The sequence below is a fragment of the Eimeria necatrix genome, genomic scaffold (assembly GCF_000499385.1).
Source record: "Eimeria necatrix Houghton genomic scaffold, Enh_scaff15, whole genome shotgun sequence".
Taxonomy (NCBI): Eukaryota; Apicomplexa; class Conoidasida; order Eucoccidiorida; family Eimeriidae; genus Eimeria; species Eimeria necatrix.
Window position 1 is genome coordinate 141,960 of NW_013654970.1, and position 23,967 is coordinate 165,926.

Consider the following 23,967-nt stretch of genomic DNA (forward strand, 5'->3'; position numbering starts at 1 on the left):
AAGGAGAAACACATTCGAGGAGTGTTCTGTGACTTAGTGGTGCCGCTGCACTCACCTTTACTCAAAGAGTCCCTTTTCGGCTTTACCAAGCACTTGGATTTGCCTTCAAAAATTCCCAGAAGGCTTCGTCCTCAGCGACGTCGTCTGCGTCTTCCTCCTCCTCTTTGCCACTGCTTTTGCTAAGAGCCTCCAAGCTACCTTCTTTAGTCAAAGTTTGGAGCCCCTGAGCAGGCAATAAATAATGAGAATTTTCTTCCTCTCTCTTGCCCCAGTCTTCGACCACGACCAAGGAGAGAGGCCCTCCTGTCTCATCCTCGAGAGCCAAGATGACTCTCAAGTCTTCTAGAGTTAAAGACAGTAATTCAAGCTCTACTACGCCCTCAGGCCCATCCAACTGCTGCACCCACTCTTCAGCTACGGTGGTCAAATGCAGAGGGCCACCTTCGACCAAAGATACCTCATTGGCTCCCTGTCCCGACAGCTGAACCTGCGCTGGCGTCAAGAACTGTTGCCCTAGAGCCTCTTCAAGCGCAGTCCAAAAATGGCTCATAATAGGATTTTCTAGAACGGTACCTTCCTTAGTTTCTAATGCTGCCTCAATGGCCCTCTGCTCGTGTAGAGGAACTGAGTCAAAGCCGAACTGAAGAGTGGCTGCGTATGGGACACCTGCATAGGCGTGCCGTGATGAAGGCCCCACCAGTTCGCCGTCCCTCTGAACCTGTTCTGCATTCTCCATGAAGCTGTAATCTAGCGCCTCAAGGAGAGCTGCTCTCTCTTCTTCAAGCGTTTGGTGAAGCCCTAACCCTTTACCTGCTGGCGCTCCCAAAACCCATGTCATTTCGGGACTTTCTCCCACTCCAACAGCTGCACCCCGATGGCCGCTTTGTGCAATGTATTTATCCGCTATTCTGTAGCCAGCGGACGATCCCCACAAATTCCAATGCACGGCTGCATTAGGGCTTTTTAGCAGGGACTCTCCCTCTGCGGTTTCTTCTGTTGTCGCCTCAAAGCCCCCCCAAACGTCCCGCATCAAAGTTCTAGCATCTCGCTTTGGGGTGTCTCGTACCTTGCCATGCTCCGCCTGCGCAGCCTCCTTCGTTTCTTCCGTGGAGTCTCCCTTGTCTCTGGCCGTTTGCTTTAACAATATGCTCTGACTTGCTCTTTGGCTGGAGGATGCACAGGTCGGGCTGTCCTTCTTTGCCAGGAAAGGAGACGCATAGCGAGGCGCAGCACAAGAGGCAGGTGCCGCTATCTGTGTGTTCCCTTCTCTTTCTTGCAAAACGTGCTTTCCAGGCGGAGAAACCGATAGGGCTCTTACTGCGTCTTCTTCGTGCATGTCCGCAAACTGGGAAGAGTCAGAGGATGATGAGGAGGCCGAGGGATGCCCTGCAAGCGTCGTTCCCGTTTTGCTGTTGCCCTCCGCAGAAATATGCTGCTGCTGCTGCTGCTGCCGAGTTGTTTGATCTGCTTGGTTCTTACGCTGATGTAGCAATAGCCATCTTTGCTGCTGCTGAAAATGGCTACGCAGCAGCGCCTTTCCCGCAGCGGCAGCGGCCCTCTTTCTTCTCTCCTCTGACGCAGGACTGCTTGATGGACAGGAAGGCCTCCCGCTGAATAAAGAATCCTTTCTCAATCTCTCAAGAGCATGGTCTTGAGGGGCTTGCGCTAGATCTCCTGTTTCAACCGGTGGTGCAGTATTCATGCCCATCTCGGCGTTGTTGCTAAAGGCCCTTGGGGAACCTTGAGAGGACTCTGGCAACTCATCCGAGAAAGCCCCGTAATGTTCAGTCGCTGGCTTTCGTTTTTGCACGGCATGTGCTCCCACAGGCAATGAAGCGTCCCAACCTTTCCCCTGAAAGCAGTGACAGTAGCAGTGGTAGTTGCAACCATAAAGGCAACTTCGTCTGCAGGTACAGCGGCGGCAACAGAGGCATCAGCAACGGAATTTCACCTAGCCTTCTGCAGATTCCCAAACGGTGGGATTGAGCAAATTTATAGAGTGCACTTGGCAGCAGACAGGCAGCGTGAAGTTAGCAAGCAAAATTGATCTGTCCTGCTAGTCTCTGTACCTCCGAGATTGGCTGAGAGTCGATTTCTGCTGAATCATCCCTCTGTGGGCTTGTCGTTCTCTGCGTTTGCAGCAAACGCCGGCAGATACAAACAGTAAAAGAATGTTAAGCCAGGATCAGAGGATCGGTGAGGTACTTTGCTGCCAATAAGCATTCCATGAGACAGGAGATGTCGTCTGTTTCGTTCAGTGCCTTTCTACGTTTCGCTCCCTCTTCTTTGTGTTTACGTTTGCTTCTCTGCCTTTCTGATTGTGTACTGCTCTCTGCCCCCGTTTCAATTCTCTTCCCTCTCCCGGCCTACCCGTCGCGATCGGCCAGTTGTTGCATCTTGCTCAAGTTCAACTGCCTCAAGACCCTTTACGGCCTCTGCCTCCTCTGCAGCAATGGCAATGCTCGTCTCTGTGGCGAAGAGGGTCAGAAGCAGCAGTAGCGAATACAGCAACGGCTGCCGGCGAGGTCGAGCTTGCCACCCAACGTGGGAGGGCAGTGAGGATGTGAAGGCCTTTAGACCGGGCATACCGTAGGCGAGTCAGGTTCTTTGCGAGGGCGAGAAGTGCTGAACAGGCGCATGCCTAGCTTTGTTGCGAACGCCCGACGCCAGAGGCGTGAACAGCCAAAAACAGTGGGGATGCAAATTAAAAGATGGGAAGGTCTATTGTGTGTCACATAGCCCAAGCCAGTTGGCCGTTTATTCTGTCTTGAAATTGGAGGTGACCTTTGGTTCCTTTGGACCGTCAAGGCGTTGGGCCTGGACTTCCCGCAGTAAGTGAGAAATAAACACTCATGAATGAATATTAAGGCACCTGATACAGGGGCAGCTTGAAAGAATTGCTGAGGAGGCGTCGTTTGCTTCTAATCTAGTCTTCAATGTTCTTGAACTTGTTGCTGCGACTGTAGTTGCAAATGCATAGTTGCGAATTAGCCTGCTCTGGCAGAGGCTGCCCAATTTATTGAGCGCCACAAACAACAAGTATTTAAAGAAAAGTGCCTGCATGCAGACAAGCGGGCAGAACGACGGGCCGGCGTACAACGCGGGCGGCGGCAACAGCAACAGCAGCACGATCCGTAACGGCAGCAGCACGCGTGGGATTGGTGCCGCAACGCCTCTTCGACACACTCACTAATGTGTCTAAATAAACCATCCTAATATTTAGAATTATATTAAAAGGGGAATTAGCCGATATAACGTGTTATTGGTTGCAGTGAATGTGACCCTGCGAGCACAAAGAGGTCACCTGGAAGTAAATACTGCTGCCTCAGTGACCACCAAGCAAGAAAAAAAAATTCAGTTAGAAATTCAATGTTTAATAAAGTCAGTCTGGATTAAATTCCAAAAGCGGTCAGAAATGCGCGGAAATATTGAGGCCCTTGAACGCAAGTTGAAGTTGCCTGTGTGCCGCTCGTGGCGGGTGGTCCCCTCTGCAACACCGTAAGGAGATGAGTATTCATAACGTGCCTTCTAAAGCTGTCATTGTATTTGTCTGTTCCTAGCCACTTTTTGCGTCCGAGTAGGCAGTGTAGAAGAAACCAGCAAGAAAATAGTCCCGCTGACCGAATGATGAGACTGGGAAGGTGGTGGACATACGCCAGGCACCCCCTGAGACACGTTGCGGCTGAATTCTTTTCAGACCCTGAAAGCTCTCCAGCGCTAAAAAGGCTTGGTCATTATGCTGCCTATGGCAGCGCGAGCAGTCTAGGAACGCAGTGAGCGGCATCCCACTACTACTTGCAACTAGCCAGTGATGACTCACTGTAGATGAGGGCGACTCCTTCCTATACCCTGATCGCTAAAAATCCTATTTCCAGGTCCATTCATGGAAAGAGCTATCAAAACTGACTGTACCACACAGCTCATTGCAATGCAGACCACCCTCGGTCAACGATGTTCTCGATTCTTCCAACTGCGATCTGACAGCAATTTCTGTCCTCTGTTCTATCTATTGGCATGAACTGCTTGGTAAAGGCCTGTCAGTTGATTCTTCGCTTGCAGTGTACGTGTTACTCTAGCCAGCCCAACAGACCTCCGTTTGTCGGCGGCTGGCACTCTTCGTAGGCGCCGCAAGGGTGTCTATACACATTCCAGACAGTCGGAAAGAGCACAGAAAGCATGAGGCATGAAACAGGTCAGCACTGCAACTTTCTTCCGGCATTCGTGCTTGCCCTTCTTGGTCTACCCGCTCCAAAGGCATGGTGTTTGGAAAAACGCTCTGACGCAAAAAAAAGTCGTATGCAGATCAAGACGAAGACAAACGCGAACAGGAACGGCAAAGTGCTCACCTCATCCTGCGCCGCATCAGTGGCCCAGTGTAGTGCCACTAGCAGTGTGCAAACAGATGCAACTGATCACTTTACAGGCCGCTGCACACACTTCTTTGTATACAAGCGCCTCAGTGCATATAAAGAAGTGTACGAATGCACACATGGCGGTGCAAGTGAATACGTATGTGAGCTGCCGTGTATACATGGATCAGCATTTGCACGCCCGTCTGAATTCACGTGCGCTTGACAACGGCCACAGTCACGCGCAGCAACGCTATCGTTCTACACTATCATTCTTGAAGGGGGTGCGTGGATCGCATGCAGGCGTAATTGTTCCTTTGCGCGCTGTAGTTCTCTATCGATCAGGAGACGCATTGCGATGAGTTGCGGGCTTCTATCTGTACAAACATATCGAGCTCTTCTTGGAGGGTCTCTTTGTGGCGCTGCGAAAAACGACCACCAGACATGTGCGAGGCCCAGTCATCCTCTGCCTGCACCAATGCCTGCAAGGGGGGAAGCACTGTGGCCTTTATTACTGCCCACTGCTCCTCCTGCTGCTTTTGCAGCTGCGGCGGCTGCTGCCGCATGCATTCATCTGCTGCTGCTGCTGCCCACTTTATGAGGCAGACGCAGGCATAGGTGCACAACCTCCAAGCTGCTTCACAAGTGGGAAAAAGCGACAGAATGCGTCGTCCTTCTTCAGCTGTTTCGGCAGCCCGTGAAGCAGCAGCGCCTCCCACGCGCAGCTGCGCAACAATCCAAGAGGGCTCCAGCGGTGCTGCATCGGCACGCTGCTGCCTCAGCTGCTGCTGCAGCAACTGCTGCAGATCCACAGAGAGCAGTCGCAGCAGCTGGTGCCCACCGGCGAAGTGAGACGGTATAGTCTGGCAAACATATTTCCAGAAAAGCATTTCTTCCGTTTTCAGTTCATGCGCGAGGCAATGTGAACCAAAAGAAACTTTCCCCTGCTGCTCAACAGAAACTCCACTCCGTGGCAGCGTGGCGCTGTCTATCACTGCAGCAGCAGCAGCAGCAGCAGCAGCAGCAGCCTTCGACGCTTCGCTTTGGAAGAACTGCAGCACCCTGTGGGCATGTTCGGCTGCTTGGTAGCTGTGGCTGCGGACCCTGAGGTGCCACAGCGAAAAACCCAGTTCGCACCTCAAAAGCAGCAGCAGCAGATCTTGATGCTGCTTCACCTGCTGCTGCTTGATGTCAAATTGCTGCTGATGCCACCCCAAGCCCTGCGAAGCTGTCTTCACGAGCCAACGGATCTCGCGCGGCAAGTCCGGCTCAGCATTTCTACCCGCTGCTGCAGCTGCCGCGGTGGTTTGTGGCTGAAGCAGCCCAAGCACCTTGGGTTGCTGCTGCTGCTGCTGTTGCTGCAGCAGGAGGCGGACACACACCAGCAGCTGCTGGCGCCTGAGAGCCCAAAGCTCGGCCCCTTTTGGGTGAAGCAGCAGCGGCAGGCGTGAGGCCCGCAGCTCTTCGAGAACACTGGCAACAGCAGCAGCAGCCCAGTGCTGCTGCGCACAGGCGGGCGTCGATGCCCGCTCTGCTGTTGCTGCTGCTGCTGCAGCATCTGCAGCCGTTGCTGAGGGCGTGGCTGCTGCTTTGGGCTCCCTCAACAGCAGACAGGCCTGGGGCCCCTGGGGCCCCTCAAGCGCCTCCTGCTGCTGCAGCGACAGCAAGCGCATCTCAGCAGCACTATATCCTACATGGGTTTCGCCTGTAAGTGTCAGCAGCAGCCTGCAGGGGCCCACGGGAAGCAGCGAAGAGGGGGGGGGCCCCCCTTGCTGGTTCACAGAGGTTTCTGTGAGAAATGGCTTAAGGGCCCCCCGGGCAGCTGCATGCAGTCGAAAGAGAATGCACTCGCACAGCGCCAGAGCCACTTCCTCGACCTCTCCAAACGACTCTGCGGGCTTTTCTAATGGACTCCCTGTGCCCATCTCTGCCGGGGAGCATAGCACGCCGTGTGCAGGCCCGTGGGCGGAAAGCAGAGCAATAGAGGCATCTTTTGAGTGTTTTTCTCCTGAAAAAGTGTTAAATGAAGTCTCAGGGGGCCCCTGATCCCAAGAATCTGCCTTATGTAGGGGGTCGGCCTCCCGCTGCCTTCCCGGGCCCTCAACAGGAGCCTGCGGCTGGGGAGCGGCTCCCCGCGCCGGCTGCAGTGGACCACTGGTCACATGGCAGTGCTGGGGGCAGACCGCCAGAAACTCTTCACAGGGCAATACTGCTATCTCGCAGACACGACATGGAGGGGCCAGAAGCTCGGTGACGCATGCAGGCACCCAAGCCGGCAGAGGGCCTTCTAAAGGATGGGCTAGGCCTCCACGCGGACACCCAGGGGAAGAGGCTTCTTGTTCTTTTCCCTTCGCCTCCTTTTGCCCTCCGCCCGATTGGGGGGGGCCCCTGCAGCACGGGGTCACTTCTTCGTGCATGGGGCCTTGAGGCGGTTCCCCTTGATGCGTTAGGGGGCCTTCTGGCGGCCCTCCAACGATCTCTGCTGTTATTTTCCCAGGTTTTGGATTTCCTGTGGTGTGCTGCTTCCGCTGCAGCCTCTGCTGCTCATGCTGCTGTTGCTGCGGCGGCCCCAGCCGCCTCTCCGCTGCGAAGAACCTTTACACGCGGAATAAAAACTGTGTCGCACACCCCCGTGTGCTGCAAAAGCCCTTAAACGTTTAGAAAGAAGATATCAAAAAGGCCGGACCTGCAAGGCCTTTCCTTTCCTTTCTCGGGGGCCCCCCCTTCTCAGCCGCCCCCGGCCCTGAGCACAGGGTCTGGCCTTGTGGGGAGGGCAGGCTGCTGAGCGGCGCTGGCCCTTTGTCCCTTTCTATTCATCGTTGCATGCGAAATAAATGCTCATTTAACTGCTAATTAAACAAGCACAACGCAAAAGGGGGAGGCCCCCCAGTGGTGTCCCCTCTGTCTCGCTGGTGCTCGTCGTGGGGCCCCTTCCTCAGGTCTTGGCGTGGGTTGCTCCCATGTCTCGGGGGCCCCATCTGTTGAGTGTAGAGCCAAACGGATGGATCGAGGACAGAAAGGCACGGGAAGAGGCCAGGAGGTCCTTTTTTTAAGTTGCAGGCGTCAGCGGCGGCGGCGGCAGCAGCAGCAGCAGCAGCAGCAGCAGCCGCCGGTTGCTCCTGATTTCAGTGTGAAGTCAGTTGGCCCGGACTGAATAGTTTGCCCCTTCTCAGCCAGCGCGTTCCTTGTGATCGGCCGTCATGAGCGCTGCGAAGGGGCGTCTTACGGGGCGGCCGCCGCTGCTGCTGCTGCCGCTGCTGCTGCTGCTGGTTCTGTTCCAGGGGGCTGTGGGTTTGGCCCAAGACAGCTCCTCTCCATTCTTCGGCTTCATCGGATTCCCCGGAGGTAGGCAAAAAGAGAGGCTCAGGGGCATTAGGGGGCACACGGAGGCGAAGCCTCAGAGCGAGACGGACACACAGGCCAACACACAGAGGCCGCATATGCAGAACAGCCACAAGGGCTTTTCCTATGCTGCCTCTGAGAAGCTGGCAGTCGACAGAGCACTGAAGGCACTTGAATGAATATAGAATTGTGGGAGGACAGAGGGTGCAGCGCGTGCTCTTGTAGGTCTGCGGATTCTACAGTAATATACGTCATTGCGTATCTATCTTTGGCTTTGGGAATACACAAAATGATGTAAAGGTTTCGTCTGCTTTGGTTCCACCGGCAACCGGCTGCCTCTCTCTGCATATGAGGTTATATATATGGTATATATAATTCTTGTACATCCATATATATATTTATATTTCTTTCATTATGGGGGCGATTTATTTGGCCTTGATGGGAGTAGAGGGCAAGTGCTCCTTCTGCTTCTTCGCTTCTGCAGGTTCCCTGCGCAGCTTTCTTTCTCGGGGCGTTCCCCGCAGCAAGTCGGTCAGCAGCAGCGAGAGCAGCAGCAGCAGCAGCAGCAGCAGCCGGCGGGAAGTGGGGGCCTCCCGCTTCACGAGCTATGAGGGGCCCCTGGACTCCTCGCTGGAGAAGGGCAGGGGGGCCCCCGGGGCCCACGCCAGCTGGTACGGGTGCATGTGGCAGCAAGTGGGGTCTGAGGGAGCAGCAGGGGTGGGGCCCCTCCGCGCAGGAGATGATGGGCTGGTCCTCGACGCCAGCGACTACACTGAGAAGGCTTGGGAGGCGATGGGGGCCCTGGGGTCCATAGCGGACAAGCACGAGTCAGCCTACGTGGAGGCGGAGATGCTGTTGCTGGGTAGGTTGCAGCTGCTCGGGGCTGCTGCTGCTGCTGCTGCGCTGCTGCTGCTGCGCTGCTGCTGCTGTGCTGCTGCGGACTGCCCGCGAGCTGCCGCTGCTGCTGAGGACGCGCCTGCTGCGGCTCCCCGGGTGTGCTGCTGCGCAGCGCTGCTGCAGGATGGCCCTGAGGGTTTGGCCCACCGCGTCTTAAGCCGCGCTGGGGTTTCTGTGGAGAAGCTCACTGAGGAGGTGGAGAGGCACCTGGAAAGACAGCCTCGAATGGCGCTGGGCTTTGGCGACCAAAAGGTCCTGGGCAGGGGGCTGCAGCAGGTCCTTGCCTCTGCGCAGCGTTTCAAGAGGGAGTTCAGAGTAAGGCCAGGGGCTGCGGCCACTCGTGCTGCTGCTGCTGCTGCTGCTGCTGCTGCTGAGTGCTGCCTCCTCCCCTGTTCGTGTCGCGCCCGCCCTGCAGGCGTTTCCAGTGTCTGCTGGCCGCGTTTTTGACTGCGTGGCTGCCACAAGTGGAGCTGTGCTGTGAACTGCTGCTGCTGCTGCTGCTGCTGCTGCTTGTGTTGCAGGATGAGTACCTGTCTGTTGAGCACCTGCTGCTGGGTCTGGCCGCGGAGGACGCGAAGTTCCTCCGGCCGGCGCTTCAAAGGCAAGGCGTGAGTTTCAACAAAATCAAAGAGGCGGTGGTGGAGGTGCGGGGCAAGAAGAGGGTCAATACTAAGAACCCCGAGATGGTGAGCCAAGTCGTCTTCAGCAGCAGGCTCACTTACACCCTACTCTAGCACCTACAAGAACAGGAAAGCTGGCAGACAGATAGACAGGAAAAAGCGGGCGAGCCTGAGATGGCAGCAGCGGCATGACTTTTGCTGCAGCAGCAGCGGCGCTAGGACCAGTTGCATCGTTTGCAAGATGCGTAACTGCCCGCCGGTGTGGAGAAGCAAGTGTTCCTTTTAGTCTGTTCTTTCGTGAGAGAATATTAAGAATAACTTCTTGACGCGTTAGCTCCTGCGCCTCCACCTTCATTTGTTTCCTTGCCCAGGCTTACCAGGCCTTGGAGCGATATTCGAAAGATCTGACGGCGGAGGCAAGAGCTGGCAAACTGGACCCTGTGGTGGGCAGAGACGACGAGATACGGCGAGTGATTCAGATTCTTTCACGGAGAACTAAGAACAACCCCATACTATTGGGAGACCCTGGCGTTGGCAAGACGGCCATTGTTGAGGGCCTCGCCCAAAGGATTGTTTCTGGTGATGTCCCGGACTCACTCAAAGGCAGGCGCGTGCTCGCACTGGATATGGGCGCACTTGTTGCGGGTAAGCTATCTGCGATCTAGCTTTCCTTTGTTGCCCGAGCTGCTTTCAGTAGTGCTAATGTTGCTGCTGACCACAGTGCCGCTGGCATGTTCAGCGGACAAATCGGAGGCGGGAGAGGTTGTAGCCTTATTGGCAAGTGGCTTTACTGGCTATGCGCTTCTCTGGCAGGCAGCCAGCGATTTAGCATGTTATTATGTGCCATTATTTGTTTTGTAAAGGGTCTAAGTACCGCGGGGAGTTTGAAGAGCGGCTGAAGACCGTGCTGAAGGACGTGCAGGACGCCGAGGGCGACGTCGTGCTTTTCATTGATGAGATCCACACGGTTGTCGGCGCAGGGGCCTCATCAGAAGGCGCTATGGATGCAGGCAATCTCCTGAAGGTAACGGTCTTGCTGTGTTGTGCCTCGTTGCTATGTAGTTGTCTCGCTCACCTGAATAGTTACGGCATTCCCAGCAGTACCACGAACTCTTTTTCGTCTCCCTAACAGTCTTTTGCATCCGGTTTCATCCTTTTATCAAAGTTGTGCTGCTGCTGATCTTGGATTTCTTCTTCGGAAATATGGGAATTGACTGTCTGCAAGCGCCATTTCTTCCAGTGACTTCTCAGCCCTTGGTCTGTAGGAGCCATGTTGATCTTCACGGCATTTTCCTTTGGACAAGGGCCGTGGTGATTCGCGTGCGCCCATTTTTAATTATATCTGCCTGCTATTTGTTTGTTCCCTCAGCCCCTCCTAGCAAGAGGAGAGCTTCGCTGCATCGGGGCGACAACCACGCAAGAGTATCGTCAGCATATTGAGAAGGACAAGGCCCTTGAGCGGCGATTCCAGCGCGTCCTGGTGCGTGCTTTCCTCTTAGAAGTAGCTGACTGTACAGGAGGCTGCATGGCCTAAGAGCGGGGCTTTTGGTCGAAGGATACAGAGGGCAGCAGCTACTGTACACAGCAGATAGCCTTTCTGTGATTTCACAAGTGTTAAAATGGGTATCGGGATTTTTCACGGGGCCCTGCCGTGTCGGGTCCTCTCGCGCTCCGTCGCGTGTGAAGACTGAAGTGCCCTCGTACCTTCTATAGGGGTTTCTGTTTCTTCATTTAATTGATGCCCCCCCATGTGCTCATAATGACTTCGTTTTGCTTGCTGTTGCGGGCTGCAGATAGACGAGCCTCAGGTGGAGGCGACAGTGAGCATTCTCAGAGGCCTCAAGGAGCGCTATGAAGTTCATCATGGTGTCCGCATTCTGGATTCTGCACTCGTGGAGGCAGCCAACCTCGCGAGCCGCTACATCACGTGAGATTTTCTTGTAGCCATATGCTGGGCCAGGATGTGGGGCATGCAGGCAGCTGTGCTAGAAGTACAGAGTTGCACCTTGCGGCGGCTGCGGCCACCCGAATTTTCAAAGATATTCATTAAACAGGAAGATATAGACACCTTTTGCTGCTGAGGGCTTAGTGGCGTGCGTAGGGTGTTGCACCCAACGTGCATAGGCGAGTCATGGCAAGGCCAGCTCTCGTTTTTACTGTGCATGAGGGCTCAAATTGCTGAATGCGAAGAAACTGACTGACGGCTTCTGGCTGTTCTGCCGGCAGCTCAGGATTTGAGGACGCCACGGGCATGAATTCTTGCTGCTGCTTCTTAAAGGGGTGCTTTAATGAATATTTGTCATTTCAGGGATCGCTTCTTGCCGGATAAGGCGATCGATCTTGTGGATGAAGCGGCTGCGCGTCTGAAGATCCAAGTGAGCAGCAAACCCATACAGTTGGATAGGCTGGACAGGCTGCTGCTGCAGCTGGAAATGGAACGCATCTCGATCTTGGGAGACAGCAAGGCCAGAGCCCTGGATGAGCAAGAGAAGCTACGCCTCCGGGCGGTGGAGAGTCAAATAGAGAGGTTGCAGGCTCAACAGGTATTATTTTCTATTTTCCCACTGTTTGCCTGCGTGTCTTGTTGCTCATTGTGATCTACCGTAGTGCGTGTCAATTCTTCTTTATGTTTTGCCAGTCGCATTCACGCGGTTTTGCGCACACTTCGTGCCTGCGATGCTTGTGTTTGTGGGCTTTTTGTTGTTCCTTTCCTTGCTTTTGATTGTGCTGCCCCTCACGTTTCTGTTTCCAGTTGTGCTTGGATATATATGCTTGCGTTCGTCCGTTACTGTTTCTCGTTGCTGCATTGCTGCGAGGCTTATATTGCTGCAGCTGTCAGTGACCCTGCTCAGAACTTGCTGCTTGCCCGTGTTTTGGTTTATCTGAAACTCAGGCGACGCTTACCGATGCCTGGAACAAAGAAAAGAGTCAAGTGGATGCTATTAGAGCAATTAAGGAACGCATTGACGTCGTCAAGGTAGAGGTTGAAAGGGCAGAAAGAGAGTTTGACCTCAACAGAGCAGCAGAACTTCGATTCGAGACTCTGCCAGATCTTGAGGTAAACAGCCCTCTTCGTCTTGTTGCATCTGCTTACGGTTCTGCTGCTGAAAGGCAGGCACCAGGAAGCTTGCAATGCTTAGCTTAACAGTGCATGAAAGGGGGTGTCTGCATGTTATTGTATCATTTTGCGCGTCCTTGCTGCTAATGGTGCTTTGCCTAATTGTTTGAATTTATCAATAAAAAGCGGTTGTTGTTTGGCGTGGCGGGGTGCTTTTGCAGCGGCAATTGCAAGAGGCGGAGGCGCAGTATAAAGCGGCGCATGCAGAGGGCCGGCGTCTGCTACGAGACGAAGTGACGGCAGATGATATAGCTGGGGTAGTGGCGGTTTGGACAGGAATCCCACTAACTAGGCTGAAGGAGTCTGAGCGGGAGAAGCTTTTGAACCTTAAGGATCGATTGCATGAGCGTATTATAGCCCAAGATAAAGCAGTATGTTTCGTATTTGTTGCATCTTTTCGTTGTCTCACTTGTAGTCATCAATTTAGACAAATGCGTTATCTGGAATCCACTCCGTTTTGAGCATTGTAGAGGCGCAGCGCAGATCGACTTTTTGTTCGTGTATTTTTATGGCGAGCCCATTTTTGCGTTCTTTCTATGCCTCTAGATACTGCATTATTATTTGCACCAGATTATTACTTTGTTATGCCTCTGGCGTCTGGTGGGAAGAGGGTTTCATGTTGCTTGCCCTTGTGGCGGTGCTTGCGGTGTTTAGGTTTCTGCGGTGGCGGAGGCCATCCAAAGATCCCGCGCAGGCCTCAACGACCCGAACCGCCCGATTGCTTCTTTGTTCTTCCTGGGCCCCACTGGCGTTGGCAAGACGGAGCTCTGCAGGGCTCTTGCGGAGGCCCTCTTTGCCTCGGGTGAGTGAAAGACTGCCTTTGCTGCAGGATCACCTTTAATAAAATTTGTTGAAACGGGAAAGAGGCAGACACCAGGGACAAAGAAACACAGGCTGAGGCACATCGCCAGTGCGGGCAGACTGCTATGCAGCATGCGAACAACAGTAGAGTGCTATTGCAAGGGCGGACCCAAGTCCTGTTGCTGCTACTCTTCTGACTCTGCCCAGCCCCAGCGTCTGCCTCTAAAACCTTCTGAGGGGCTTCTCAAGTGCTTACTAATGCCTGAGAGGCTTCCTGTAGCCTGGAAGCTTGGGAGTTTGGGTCTTGGGAGTTTGGTGCGCAGGGGATGCTTGCCGGTGTCATTTGTTGCTGCTGCAGAGGATGCGATTGTGCGGATAAACATGAGCGAGTACATGGAAAGACACAGTGTGTCTCGACTTATTGGGGCTCCGCCTGGCTATGTGGGGTTCGAGCAGGGAGGACAGTTGACCGACGCTGTCCGCAAGAAACCGTATTCTGTCATTCTTTTCGATGAGATGTAAGGCTAAGAGCTCCTTAGCGCAGGCCACCCGTGCCAGGGAACCGTCAGCCAGTTGGTAGAATGGTGACAGTTTTTCTTGTTATTTTACATTTCATGTGTTTATGTTTGTTCACACGCGATTCGTGCTGGCAAACAGCTGCGGGGTGCTCATTAGTCACAGGCACAGCACTAGTGGCATGCAGTTTCGAGAAGCAACACACATACGCGTTGCTGCACTTTCCGTCTTTTCTGAGCCAATGCAAAAGACTTATCATAGTTGCAGTTGCCTGCATGCCACGCTAGGTGTAGCAGACGGGTTCCAAACCTATTTGGATGGTTTGGGCTGCCTTGTGTGTCTTTGAGTTCAGGGAGAAGGCCCACCCAGAGATATTCAACGTGTTGCTGCAGCTGCTGGACGAAGGCCGACTGGCGGACAGCAAGGGCAACCTTGTTAATTTCAGGAACTGCGTCGTGATCTTTACTTCAAACATAGGCGCAGATGCTCTCCTTGAAAGCGCTGGGGACCCCTCCAAGAAACAAGCTGTTGAAAAGTAGGTGTTGAAAGCAGTCTTTCAGGTAGTTGCATGTAGGTAGGAAGGTGGGGCTGTACTCCAATACATTTGTTCTACGTTGCTTTGTCATGTGAAGGCAGAACCTAGAATATAGGGGGTTTATATATAGAGTGCACTTTTGAGGACTTAACCATGTCTGTCTGCCTTTGTTTACTTGATGTGTTTGCATTGCTGTTGATATTGCATCTGCTCGGGTGCGCTTACACCCGGCGCGTTTTGCTAATTTGCCGAAGATGGAAAAACATTTGCCTCCGTTGCGAGGCAGCGCAGGCCGAGGCAGTCTTTTGTACCCCTCGAGAGCCTATGGCGCAGCAAAGGCGAATCTGAGGCCATTGGCGACGCGCTCTTTGTTTGTGTTTGTCCAGTCATGTCTGTGGCTATACGGGAAGGGAATGGTTTGAGGGGTTACCAGTGCCCCCTGTGGATTAGGGGCGGGTCTTGGGGCTTTTGCGCTGCTGCCGTTTGCCCGCAGGAAAGTCATGCAGACAGTGCGTGACACTTTACGGCCAGAGTTTTACAACCGCATCGATGAGTTTGTTGTATTTGACGCCCTCAACAAACAACGTAGGCAAAATATAGAACTCATAAAGGCAAATGTTTGTGCGTGTGGAAGCATGCTTTCACGTCTTAACGTGCTTATACAAATACGTGCTTTCAAAGCAGAATGCTTGCTAGGTTTATACATACATATATAGGCGTACATTCACCTGCGTGTAGTTGTGCACCACTTATATAAACATTCAGTGAGCTGAGCGGAGATCCTTGGGGTTGCTGTGCCTCACTTTGCAGAAATCAAGGAGGTAGTACGGTTGGAGATGGAGCGTGTAGCGGATCGCTTGTTGGAGAAGAAGATCAAGCTTAAAGTGGACGAGTCGGCCCTGGTTCATCTCGCAGACACAGGGTAAGCTGCATCTGTGTGGGATTCCGTTGAGCCTCTGCACACGTTTTGGCTTTTGGTGTTTCTTTGCATGCGGCTGAAGATGGACAGCTCTAAGGAAAACCGCCTTTTGCTGCCCCCCGCTATCATGCATATGTGAACTGCTCATCTGCGGCAGGTGCAGAACTGTATGCGCTTGCATGCGTGCGCATACGTGGCATGTGAAGCCACCCGTGGATTGGGCTTTGTTGGTGTTTCTCGTTTCTTTGCTTCCGATTCTGTGTGTCCACCTTTTTTTCACTGCCTTTGCGAGTGTGTGAGCCTATGTGTCCGTCTTTGGCTTATTGTTCGGGACTTTGTGTTTTGTTTGCTTTCGCTGACAGTGTAGGCTGATAGGTACATCAGTCTTTGGCTTCTTGTGCTTACTTTGGCTGTGGCCGCGTCTTTCTCGCCCTTGCTTTGGCTGCATCTGTGTCAGTTGCTTCTACTTTTGCTGCTCAGGTACGACCCCGCGTACGGGGCTCGCCCGTTGAAACGCCTGATTCAAAGGCTGGTGGAAACGCGCATAGCGCAGCTGCTGCTGCAGGGCAGCCTGCAGGAGCTGGACACTGTGACAGTCAAGAGTGAGAACAACACTCTTCTCTTTTCCGTTTCCAGCGCTGCCACGGGGGAGACCACGGACTACCCAGCTTCCCCTGCATCCCCGCCGGCATCTCCCAGCAGCGCAGCAACGGAGCAGCAGGCAACCCCGGCAGCGCCTCCCGCAGCAGCAGCACAAGTGCCGGCAGCAGCACCAGAGAATGCTGCTGCCACTGACGTGCGGGCCCAAGTGGTCACGGAGGAACCGCTGGTCCCAACTGCATGATGGGTAGTGGCAGTGCCGTGACGAGCGACGCAAACCGTGGCTAGCGAGCTTTGGCTGAGTGGCTGGCCAGCTTTTCCGAGTTGGCACTGTGAGCAGCTAGCTGCTGCAGCTGCTGCAGCTGCTGCTGCTTGAAGAAAGTGTCGGTCCAGGTTCAGTGCCGCGTGCGCAGCAAAGGCTCCCAGGAAGTTTGCCTGGGCCCCGCAGCAGCGACGCCGAGGCCAAAAATACCACAAATACCATATGAGGGACAAAGAAACCATTTCGTGAACGCGAATGGGCCAAGGGCAGCAGGGAAGTTTGTCCCAGCCTCTTCCTCCTCTCTGAACTTTTCTTCGTTTAATTGACCCGCAAAATTCAGAAACGAACACTCGATCTTAATGCTGCACACTTCGATAAAAACATATTGTTCACTTTGTGGCGCACAAACACAGTTTAGTGTAGCCAAAGAAACAGCCAAATTCAAAAAGAACAGACACAGAATGGATTCAATTCGAAACTGCCAACACAACGCCACGGCGAGCCCGCGCCTCCCAAGATCTTCACTGCGGGCATTTGCTGCTGTGCAGCCACCAGCTATTTTCAGCTTTTGGCAGCATCTTGGCAGCACTTCTTTTGCAAATACACAATGTCAGCTGGCTGCAGCATCTGCTGCTGAGCGCGTGCTCGCGGTTGCTGCTGCCGCTGCAGCAGACGAGCCGACAAGCAGCAGCAGCCGCACTTGCAGCAGCTGCTTCGCTGCTGCATCGCCGCTGCAGCAGCGCGGCTGGCAATAATGCGCCGCAGTGCAGCAGCTGCTCAGCTGCTGCTGCAGCAAGGCGGCGTTTCAACAGCCGACCCGCGGAAGCTGAGGTAGAGCCCGTCATGGGCCAGGCGGACTTCTTGAATGTTGCTGTCAGTTCCCTTCAGCTGTCTGTACACCTGCCGATGAGCTGCCAGCCACTGCTGCAGCCTTTCATTCGTCATTTTGTGTTCTAAGCAGCAGTCCATTCCCACAAACAGCAAACGCCGCGGCTGCAGCAGCACGCCCAAGTCCAGTGCCTCTTGCAGGCAGAAGTGCGCTGCGTGCGGCCGCTCCCCGATGGCATCCAGAATCAGCACCTGCGCAGCAGCAGCAACAACAGCAAATGCAGCAGCAACAGCAAGTGCAGCAGCAGCAGCAGCAACTGCAGCAGCTGCGACCCCGCAAGCACAAGCAGCAGCAGCAACACCACCGCCACCGCCCGCGTCGCCGTCAGCACCACCAGCTCCCGCGGCACAGCCACCGCAGCAACAACGCCCGCAGCAGCAGGAGCAACAGCAGCAGCAGCAGCAACAGCCGCAGCCGCAGCAGCAGCAGCAGCACCTCGGGCTTCGGCAGCTGCAGCAGCCGCTCGAGGACCACGGGGGGCACAGCAGTCACGTCCGACAGCAGCAAAAAGGGCTCCAGTCCCAAAGCCACAAGTCCCAAACAAACATAAGAGCCCCCGTGGTAGATGGGGAAGGAAAAGATGGGCGTTTGCAAGCCTGCGCACCCCACACGCCAAATAACTCCATCCTGCTGCTGCAGCAGCAGCTGCTGCTGCTGCTGTAGCTGCTGCTGTAGCTGCTGCTGTAGCTGCTGCTGTAGCTGCAGCTGCTGCCGCTGCGGCTGCTGCTGCTGTAGCTGCAGCTGCTGCTGCTGTAGCTGCTGCTGCTGTGGCTGCAGCTGCTGCTGCTGTAGCTGCTGCTGCTGTGGCTGCAGCTGCTGCTGCTGTAGATGCTGCTGTAGCTGCCGCTGCAGTTGCTGCAGCAGCAGCTGCTGCTGGTGTAGTTGCTGCTGCAGTCATTGCAGCAGCAGCTGAAGCAGCAGCTACTGCTGCTGCGCTTAAGGCGTGCTGCTTTTCCTTACCAGGGACTCGCAGCCTCGTGAAACCCCAAGAGTCAATCGGCTCGATCTTGAGTTGAACATCTGCTGCTGCTGCTGCTGCTGCTGCTGCTGCTGCTGCTGCTGCTGCGTCTGCTGGCCTTGCTGGGGGTGCCGCAGCCGCAGCAGCTGCTGCCAGACGGGGAATGCCTTGAGTTGCTGCAGCTTCTTTCAGAGTCTCCCCTGCAGCTTTCGCAACAGCAGCAGCAGCAGCCGCTGCAGCAGCAGCTGCAGCAGCAGGCAGCACAGTGTCATTAAGGATACGGAAATCAATGCATGCAACTTTGCGCCTCAGCAGCAGCCGGCCTTTGTTTGTGACGGCGAACTCTCCGTCTTCAGTCCTGCTGACAATGCCTTCTGCTTCTGCTGCTGCTGCTGCTGCTGCTGCTGCTGCTGCTGCTGGGGAGGCGCTGCTGCTGCTGCTGCAGCGCTCCAAGAACGGCCGCAGCAGGTAAGAATAACTGCGAGAGATGGAAGCAAAAGTGCGGGCCCCCATGAAGCAGCAAAGCCAGTTTTTGGGGGCGTACCAGCGGCAGTCTTGGCGGTCCTGTGCTGCTGCTGCTGCTGCTTCTGCTGCTGCTGCTGCGGGCCCCGCTGCTGCTGCTGCTGCTGCTGCCACCGCCGGCGGACACGCAAACGTGGGCCTGTCAAATGGCTGCAGATCTCTCAGATCGTCGAGGCCCCCAATGGCGTCCATGTGGTCATGAGTCAAGAACACCGCGTCTACGCAGCTCAGCTGCAGCAGCAGCAGCAGCAGCAGCAGCAGCAGCAGCAGCAGCAGGCTCATCAGCTGCAGCGGCTGCCGCGATCGCCTCGCTGGCAGCAGCAGCGGCAGCAGCAACAGCAGCAACTATCGTACGCACGTCCTCAACACATCTGCAGAGCATCCCGACAGCCAAGTGCAGCTACAAATGCTCCCGGTGCTGCTACACGCGCAGCAGCAGCAGCAGCAGCAGCAGCGGCAGCAGCAGCAGCAGCAGACTAGAGCACCTCCCTTATACAGGGTGCGCTTTCAACAGCAGCAACAGCAGCAGCAACCCAGAGTGCCTGCCTTCTACAGAGTGCGCTTCCAACAGCAGCAGCAGCAGCAGCAGCAGCAGCAGCAGCAGCAGCCGAGCGATCCTCCCCTCTACAGGGTGCGCTACCAACAGCAGCAGCAGCAGCAGCAGCAGCAGCAGCAGCAGGGCGCACCGTACATTGAATGCGCAGCCGAAAGCGACGAGGGAGTCCCTGAGAGTCTTGCCGCAGTCTATCAGCAGCTGCTGCCCCTCCAGCTGCAGCAGCAGCGAAATGTTTCTTCTTTTGTTGGGCCCTTCGGGAAGCAGCAAAGCCCGCAGGCAGGTGGCGCATGCAGCATTTCGGGAGTCGCGAGCAGCAACTTCCAGCGCGCGGCCTTCCAGGCCCGCTGCTGCTGCTGCTGCTGCTGCTGCTGCTGCTGCTGCTGCTGGGGGTTCTGCTGCTGCTGCTGCTGCGGGGGCGGCCGCGCCGCACAAGGCGCTGCCGCCGTCGCTGGCGAGGGCTCCCTGCTCCGCCTGCTGCTCCTGCTGCCGCTGCTGCTGCTGCTGCTGCTGCTTCAGGTGCTGCCGGTAGAGAACCGCTTGCTGCTGCAGCTGCTGCAGCGGCGGCAGCGGGGCTGCACGCCGGGCCACAAGGTGGTAAGGGTGGGAGGGGTCGGAAAGAGAAAGAATATGATTTAGTTGAGGGATGGAAGCAGAACCCCCGGAGCCAAGAAACAGGACCCCGCTGCTGCTGCTGCTGCTGCTGCTGCTGCTGCTGCTGCTGCTGCTTGCGACTTCAGCGGCGTCGGTGCTGCTGCTGCTGCTGCTGCCGCTCCCGCTGCGGCACATGCTGCTGCAAATGTCCTCGAAGAGAGGCGACACAGCTGCGACGCGGTCCCGCACTGACTGCGCCATCTTCTTTAACCGCAGAAGGCGCTGCTGCTGCTGCTGCTGCTGCTGCTGCTGCTGCTGCTCTCCCTCGTGCTGCAGACGCCGGCGGCACCTGTGCTGCAGCACCAATTCGTAAATTTAGTTTTCGCCTTCCGGAGCATGCGCTTGTGGCGTGTGGGGAGCAATGCTCGCGCAGCATCAGCCGCAGGTGCAGCAGCAGCAGCTGCAGCAGCAGCAGCAGCACCTGCTGCTGCTACTGCCGGGCAGCAGCCTAGTTGTGCTAATCCGCGGGTGTCTTTTACTGTTTCAATGAAGAAGAAAAGCGCGAAAATTGAAATAATTGATTAATTAGAAGGACCTAGGATAATTTCTTAGTGGCTGCTGCTGCTGCTCCGCAGCACCGAGAAGGCTCCGATACATCGCTGCTGCTGCTGCTGCTGCTGCTGGTCTTGCTGCTGCTGTTAGTGCTGCAAGCCACACCGCAGCGCGCCTGCATGCGAGTCGCACTGTTCTTTGCTTTGTTTTGTTTGGAAATAATCCTGAAGCCTGCAGCTGCTGGGGCCAGGGAGGCAGCAGCCCCAACGCCGCTGGCGTTGCTGTGAGCCGCCGCAAGACCAGCCGCAGCAGACAGCAGCTTGCTGCTCTGTCTGCAGCACTTTTTGCATTTCAAGTCTCATCTGCATGTAGCTTTACCTCAATTGCAGCGAGAGAGGCCGCTGGAGGCGCAGCTGCTGCAGCAGCTGCCCAGCACTGACAGAGCGCAGCAGCAGCCGCCGAAGCCGCAGCAGCAGCAGCGGCAGGGGCCCCCCAAATTCATTGAATTTAAAGGCCCCAGGGGGCCCCAAATGACTTTTTAACAAATGTGCAAACAACTGCAGCATGAGTCTGGCCAGACAAGCAGCAGCTGAGGCCCCAGAGCGAAGCAGCAAGCTGCGCGTGTAGCTGCGAGGCGGGTCAGGTGCACACGCAGCAGAAGCAGCAGCAAAAGCAGGATCAGCCGCAGCAGCAGCAGCAGCTGCCGCACAGGGACCAAAAGCAGCAACAGCAGCAGCAGCAGCAGCAGCAGCAGCAGCAGCAGCACGTGTCTTCACAAAATGGAGCTGCACACCAAGAGCTCCGCAGTGCCCCTCGAGGCAGCAGATAAGCTCAAGGCGGCGCCTCCGCTGCTTTCCACTCCGCACAAGTCCCCGAACGAGGTATGATTGGCAGCAGCAGCAACTGCAGCAGCAGCAGCAGCTGCTGCTGCTGCTGCTGCAGCCCTGCAGCAGCTGCTGCTGCAGTCGCTGCATCTGTCCCTGCCGCTGTTTCCAAATCGCTTCTGCTGCGTGTCTTTGCTCACCGCGCGTATCTATACACAGGCGTGTGCCACTCTGCTGCTGCTGCTGCTGCTGCTGCTGCTGCTGCTGCTCAGCCGCTGACTGCTGCGCTGCAGGAGCTGCAGCGGGAGCTGCTGGGGGTGGTGAAGAGCAACAGAGACCTCTCGGACTGTCTTTGCTGCACTCGGCAGCGGCTGAGAGCAGCAGAAGAGAGCCGCATGCAATTAGCAGCAGATTTGCGGTGTCTGTACACCCGGCTGAGCTCCACTGTGGCGGCCTTCGACGCCAAGCACAAGGCAGCAGCAGCAGCAGCAGCAGCAGCAGCAGACAGCTGCAGCAACAAAGCTGCTGTCGAGCAGCTGCTGGACCTCGCAGACTTCCTCCACCTCAAGCTGCAGCTGCTGCTGCACAACCACCTCACCCACGACCAGCAGGGGGGCCCCCCAGAGGGGCCCCCGCAGCAGCAGGGGCCCCTGCAGCAGCAGGGGCCCCTGCAGCAGCAGGGGCCCCTGCAGCAGCAGGGGCCCCCGCAGCAGCAGGGGGCCCCGCAGCAGCAGGGGCCCCATCTGCAGCAGGGGCCCCTCTCTCCGATGAGTCCTGCGCAGCTCCAGGCACACAGCCACCCGCTGCAGCAGCAGCAGCAGCAGCAGCATTACCAGCAGCAGGAGGAGGAGCAGCGGCAGCAGCAGCAGCAGCTGCTGCTGCAGCAGCAGCAGCGCTACGACGAAGTACTGAAGGAAAACGAGCGGCTGCAGCAGCACAATCTTTACCTAGTCCAGCAGCTGGAGAGCTTCCAGCGGCAGCAGCAGCAGCAGCAGCAGCAACAGCTGCAGCAGCAGCAACAGCAGCAGCTACAGCTACAGTCTCTGCATGAAGGCCCGCACAAACCCGTAGCCGAGCCCCATACGTCCCCAGCAGCAGCAGCAGCAGCAGCAGCAGCAGCAGCAGCAGAAGCAGCAGCAATGTCCAGCTCTTCTGCTCCCTCTCTTGCTGCTCCGTCCCTTTGCTGGGGCCCCTCGGCGTCTGCAACATTTGATGAATCGAAAGTCCCGCAGCGGATGCAGCAGCAGCAGCAGCAGCAGCAGCAGCAGCAGCAGCTGCAGCAGCAGCAGCTGCTGCAGCAGCAGCAGCTGAGGCGCAGGAGCTCGGGAGAACTGCAGAATCGAGGAGAGTGGGTTGCGGGAGGCAGCAGCAGCAGCAGCACTTTGCCAGAGACTGCAGCAGATGCAGCACCAGCAGCAGCAAAAGTTCCACAAAGCTCGTGGCCTCCTCCGCAGCAGCTGCAGCAGCCGGAAGAGCTACAGCAGCAGCAGCAGCAGCAGCAGCAGCAGCAGCGGGAAGCAGCAGCAGCAGCAGCAGAGCCAATCGAAGCAATCGCGTCTCCCTCCTCCTCCTTAGACACAAGCCGCAGGTAGGCCTTATCTAGCTTTCTGCTGCTGCTGCTTCTGTGGCTGCTGCAAGTACTACTGCTGCTGCTGCTGCATCTGCTGCTGCTGCAAGTGCTGCTGCTGCTGCTGCTGCTGCTGCTAGCTTTTGAAGGCCTCTACTCAGCGCGCGTTGTCTGCATGTGCTGCTGCTGCTGCTGCTGCTGTTTACTAGTTGTTCGTCTTACGGCTCTAGCCTTTCTTCCTACCGGTCCCCCTCAGCAGCAGCAGCAGCAGCAGCAGCAGCAGCAGCAGCAGCAGGCCGCAACCGGCGGCCCTCTTTCGTGCCCTGCATTTCAACAGCAAAGGCAGGAGCTGGCTCCTGGATGGGCGGCCACAAAGACCCTTCAGAGTATCCTGTGGGAAACTGACTGCATGCATGCATGCATGCATGCAAGCGTGCATGCATGCGTGCATGCATGCATGCATGCATGCATGCGTGCATGCATGCATGCGTGCATGCATGCATGCGTGCATGCGTGCATGCATGCGCCCACCTGGGCGGCGAAGTTTGCGGCTTTGCGCTGCTGTCGCTGCATGCATGCGTTGCTGCATGCATGCGTTGCTGCATGCATGCGTTGCTGCATGCATGCGTTGCTGCATGCATGCGCTGCTGCATGCATGCGCTGCTGCATGCATGCATTGCTGCATGCATGCGTTGCTGCATGCATGCGTTGCTGCTTTGCTGCTGGCTTTGTGCGGGGCAAACGAACTTGTCTCTAAAAACTGCATTATATATATTTTAATTATGCTTCAAGGTTTTTTATTTGCAGATAAAAGTTTTTATTTTTTTAAATTATTTATTATTAAAGATTAAAATAAAAAATGAGCAGCTCTGGCCACTTCTCTGCAGCGCATGCAGGGTTCGGGTGTATGTACAGCTGCGAAATAAGTGTGTTTGAATTTATTTATTTCTTTTTGCACATTTAATTAGCGGAAAAAAGCCTAAAGAGTAAATATATATTTAGATGTGCTTTTTTATATAGTTAAACAGAAGTAGAATAAAGATATAGATGTTCTTATTTTAATGTAGATATACAGATATGTAGGCATTAGATATATATATATATACATACACACACACACACATATATATATATGTATATATATACATATATATATATATATATATATAGCTACTCATATATATTTAGTCCATCTGCATTTGCATGCATGCGCTTCTCTGCGTGTCACTTCGAGGGCGCATGCATGCATGCATGCATGCATGCATGCATGCATGCATGCATGCATGCATGCATGCATGCACGTATATCGTATATCAATAGATATATGTATTATATATTTCTACATATATTTGTTTATTTAAAGTATATTTATGTATATTTATTTGTGGTGTGGAGCTTTTACACACAAATGATGCATTTGAAAAAATGTGTGCGTACATTATATATAAATATTTGCGTGGAGAGGGAGAGACATAAACGCTAATTAATTAACTAATTAATTAATTAATTAATTAATTAATTAATTAATTAATTAATTAATTAATTAATT

The 23,967-nt window shown here is 55.2% G+C and overlaps 7 protein-coding genes across 7 annotated transcripts; 4 read left to right on the forward strand and 3 right to left on the reverse strand.

Moving 5' to 3' along the window:
* Positions 1 to 82: 82 nt before the first annotated feature.
* On the reverse strand, positions 83 to 2,586 carry ENH_00018160 (hypothetical protein, conserved; the record flags this gene model as incomplete). Its single annotated transcript, XM_013584358.1, has 2 exons — positions 83 to 1,852; positions 2,371 to 2,586. 2 exons carry the CDS (start codon positions 2,584 to 2,586, stop codon positions 83 to 85), a joined length of 1,986 nt encoding a protein of 661 aa, XP_013439812.1.
* A 2,104-nt stretch (positions 2,587 to 4,690) lies between these two features.
* Positions 4,691 to 6,766, reverse strand: ENH_00018170 (hypothetical protein, conserved; the record flags this gene model as incomplete). Its single annotated transcript, XM_013584359.1, has 1 exon — positions 4,691 to 6,766. The coding sequence occupies one exon, from the start codon at positions 6,764 to 6,766 to the stop codon at positions 4,691 to 4,693; it is 2,076 nt and encodes a 691-aa protein (XP_013439813.1).
* Positions 6,767 to 7,549: 783 nt separating this feature from the next.
* ENH_00018180 (hypothetical protein) lies at positions 7,550 to 15,941 on the forward strand (the record flags this gene model as incomplete). The annotated part of the gene is made up of 17 exons (XM_013584360.1): positions 7,550 to 7,694; positions 8,176 to 8,553; positions 8,701 to 8,903; positions 9,110 to 9,274; positions 9,580 to 9,853; positions 10,072 to 10,232; positions 10,578 to 10,688; positions 11,002 to 11,135; positions 11,517 to 11,751; positions 12,102 to 12,266; positions 12,488 to 12,697; positions 12,981 to 13,128; positions 13,486 to 13,645; positions 13,996 to 14,178; positions 14,672 to 14,763; positions 14,989 to 15,100; positions 15,578 to 15,941. The coding sequence occupies 17 exons, from the start codon at positions 7,550 to 7,552 to the stop codon at positions 15,939 to 15,941; spliced, it is 3,240 nt and encodes a 1,079-aa protein (XP_013439814.1).
* Positions 15,942 to 16,420: 479 nt separating this feature from the next.
* On the forward strand, positions 16,421 to 16,714 carry ENH_00018190 (hypothetical protein, conserved; the record flags this gene model as incomplete). Its single annotated transcript, XM_013584361.1, has 1 exon — positions 16,421 to 16,714. The coding sequence occupies one exon, from the start codon at positions 16,421 to 16,423 to the stop codon at positions 16,712 to 16,714; it is 294 nt and encodes a 97-aa protein (XP_013439815.1).
* A 22-nt stretch (positions 16,715 to 16,736) lies between these two features.
* On the reverse strand, positions 16,737 to 19,736 carry ENH_00018200 (hydrolase-like protein, putative; the record flags this gene model as incomplete). Its single annotated transcript, XM_013584362.1, has 4 exons — positions 16,737 to 17,039; positions 17,284 to 17,444; positions 17,809 to 18,559; positions 19,020 to 19,736. 4 exons carry the CDS (start codon positions 19,734 to 19,736, stop codon positions 16,737 to 16,739), a joined length of 1,932 nt encoding a protein of 643 aa, XP_013439816.1.
* Positions 19,737 to 20,806: 1,070 nt separating this feature from the next.
* Positions 20,807 to 21,763, forward strand: ENH_00018210 (hypothetical protein; the record flags this gene model as incomplete). The annotated part of the gene is made up of 3 exons (XM_013584363.1): positions 20,807 to 20,908; positions 21,124 to 21,622; positions 21,648 to 21,763. 3 exons carry the CDS (start codon positions 20,807 to 20,809, stop codon positions 21,761 to 21,763), a joined length of 717 nt encoding a protein of 238 aa, XP_013439817.1.
* Positions 21,764 to 21,990: 227 nt separating this feature from the next.
* Positions 21,991 to 22,823, forward strand: ENH_00018220 (hypothetical protein, conserved; the record flags this gene model as incomplete). Its single annotated transcript, XM_013584364.1, has 2 exons — positions 21,991 to 22,439; positions 22,628 to 22,823. 2 exons carry the CDS (start codon positions 21,991 to 21,993, stop codon positions 22,821 to 22,823), a joined length of 645 nt encoding a protein of 214 aa, XP_013439818.1.
* Positions 22,824 to 23,967: the final 1,144 nt, after the last annotated feature.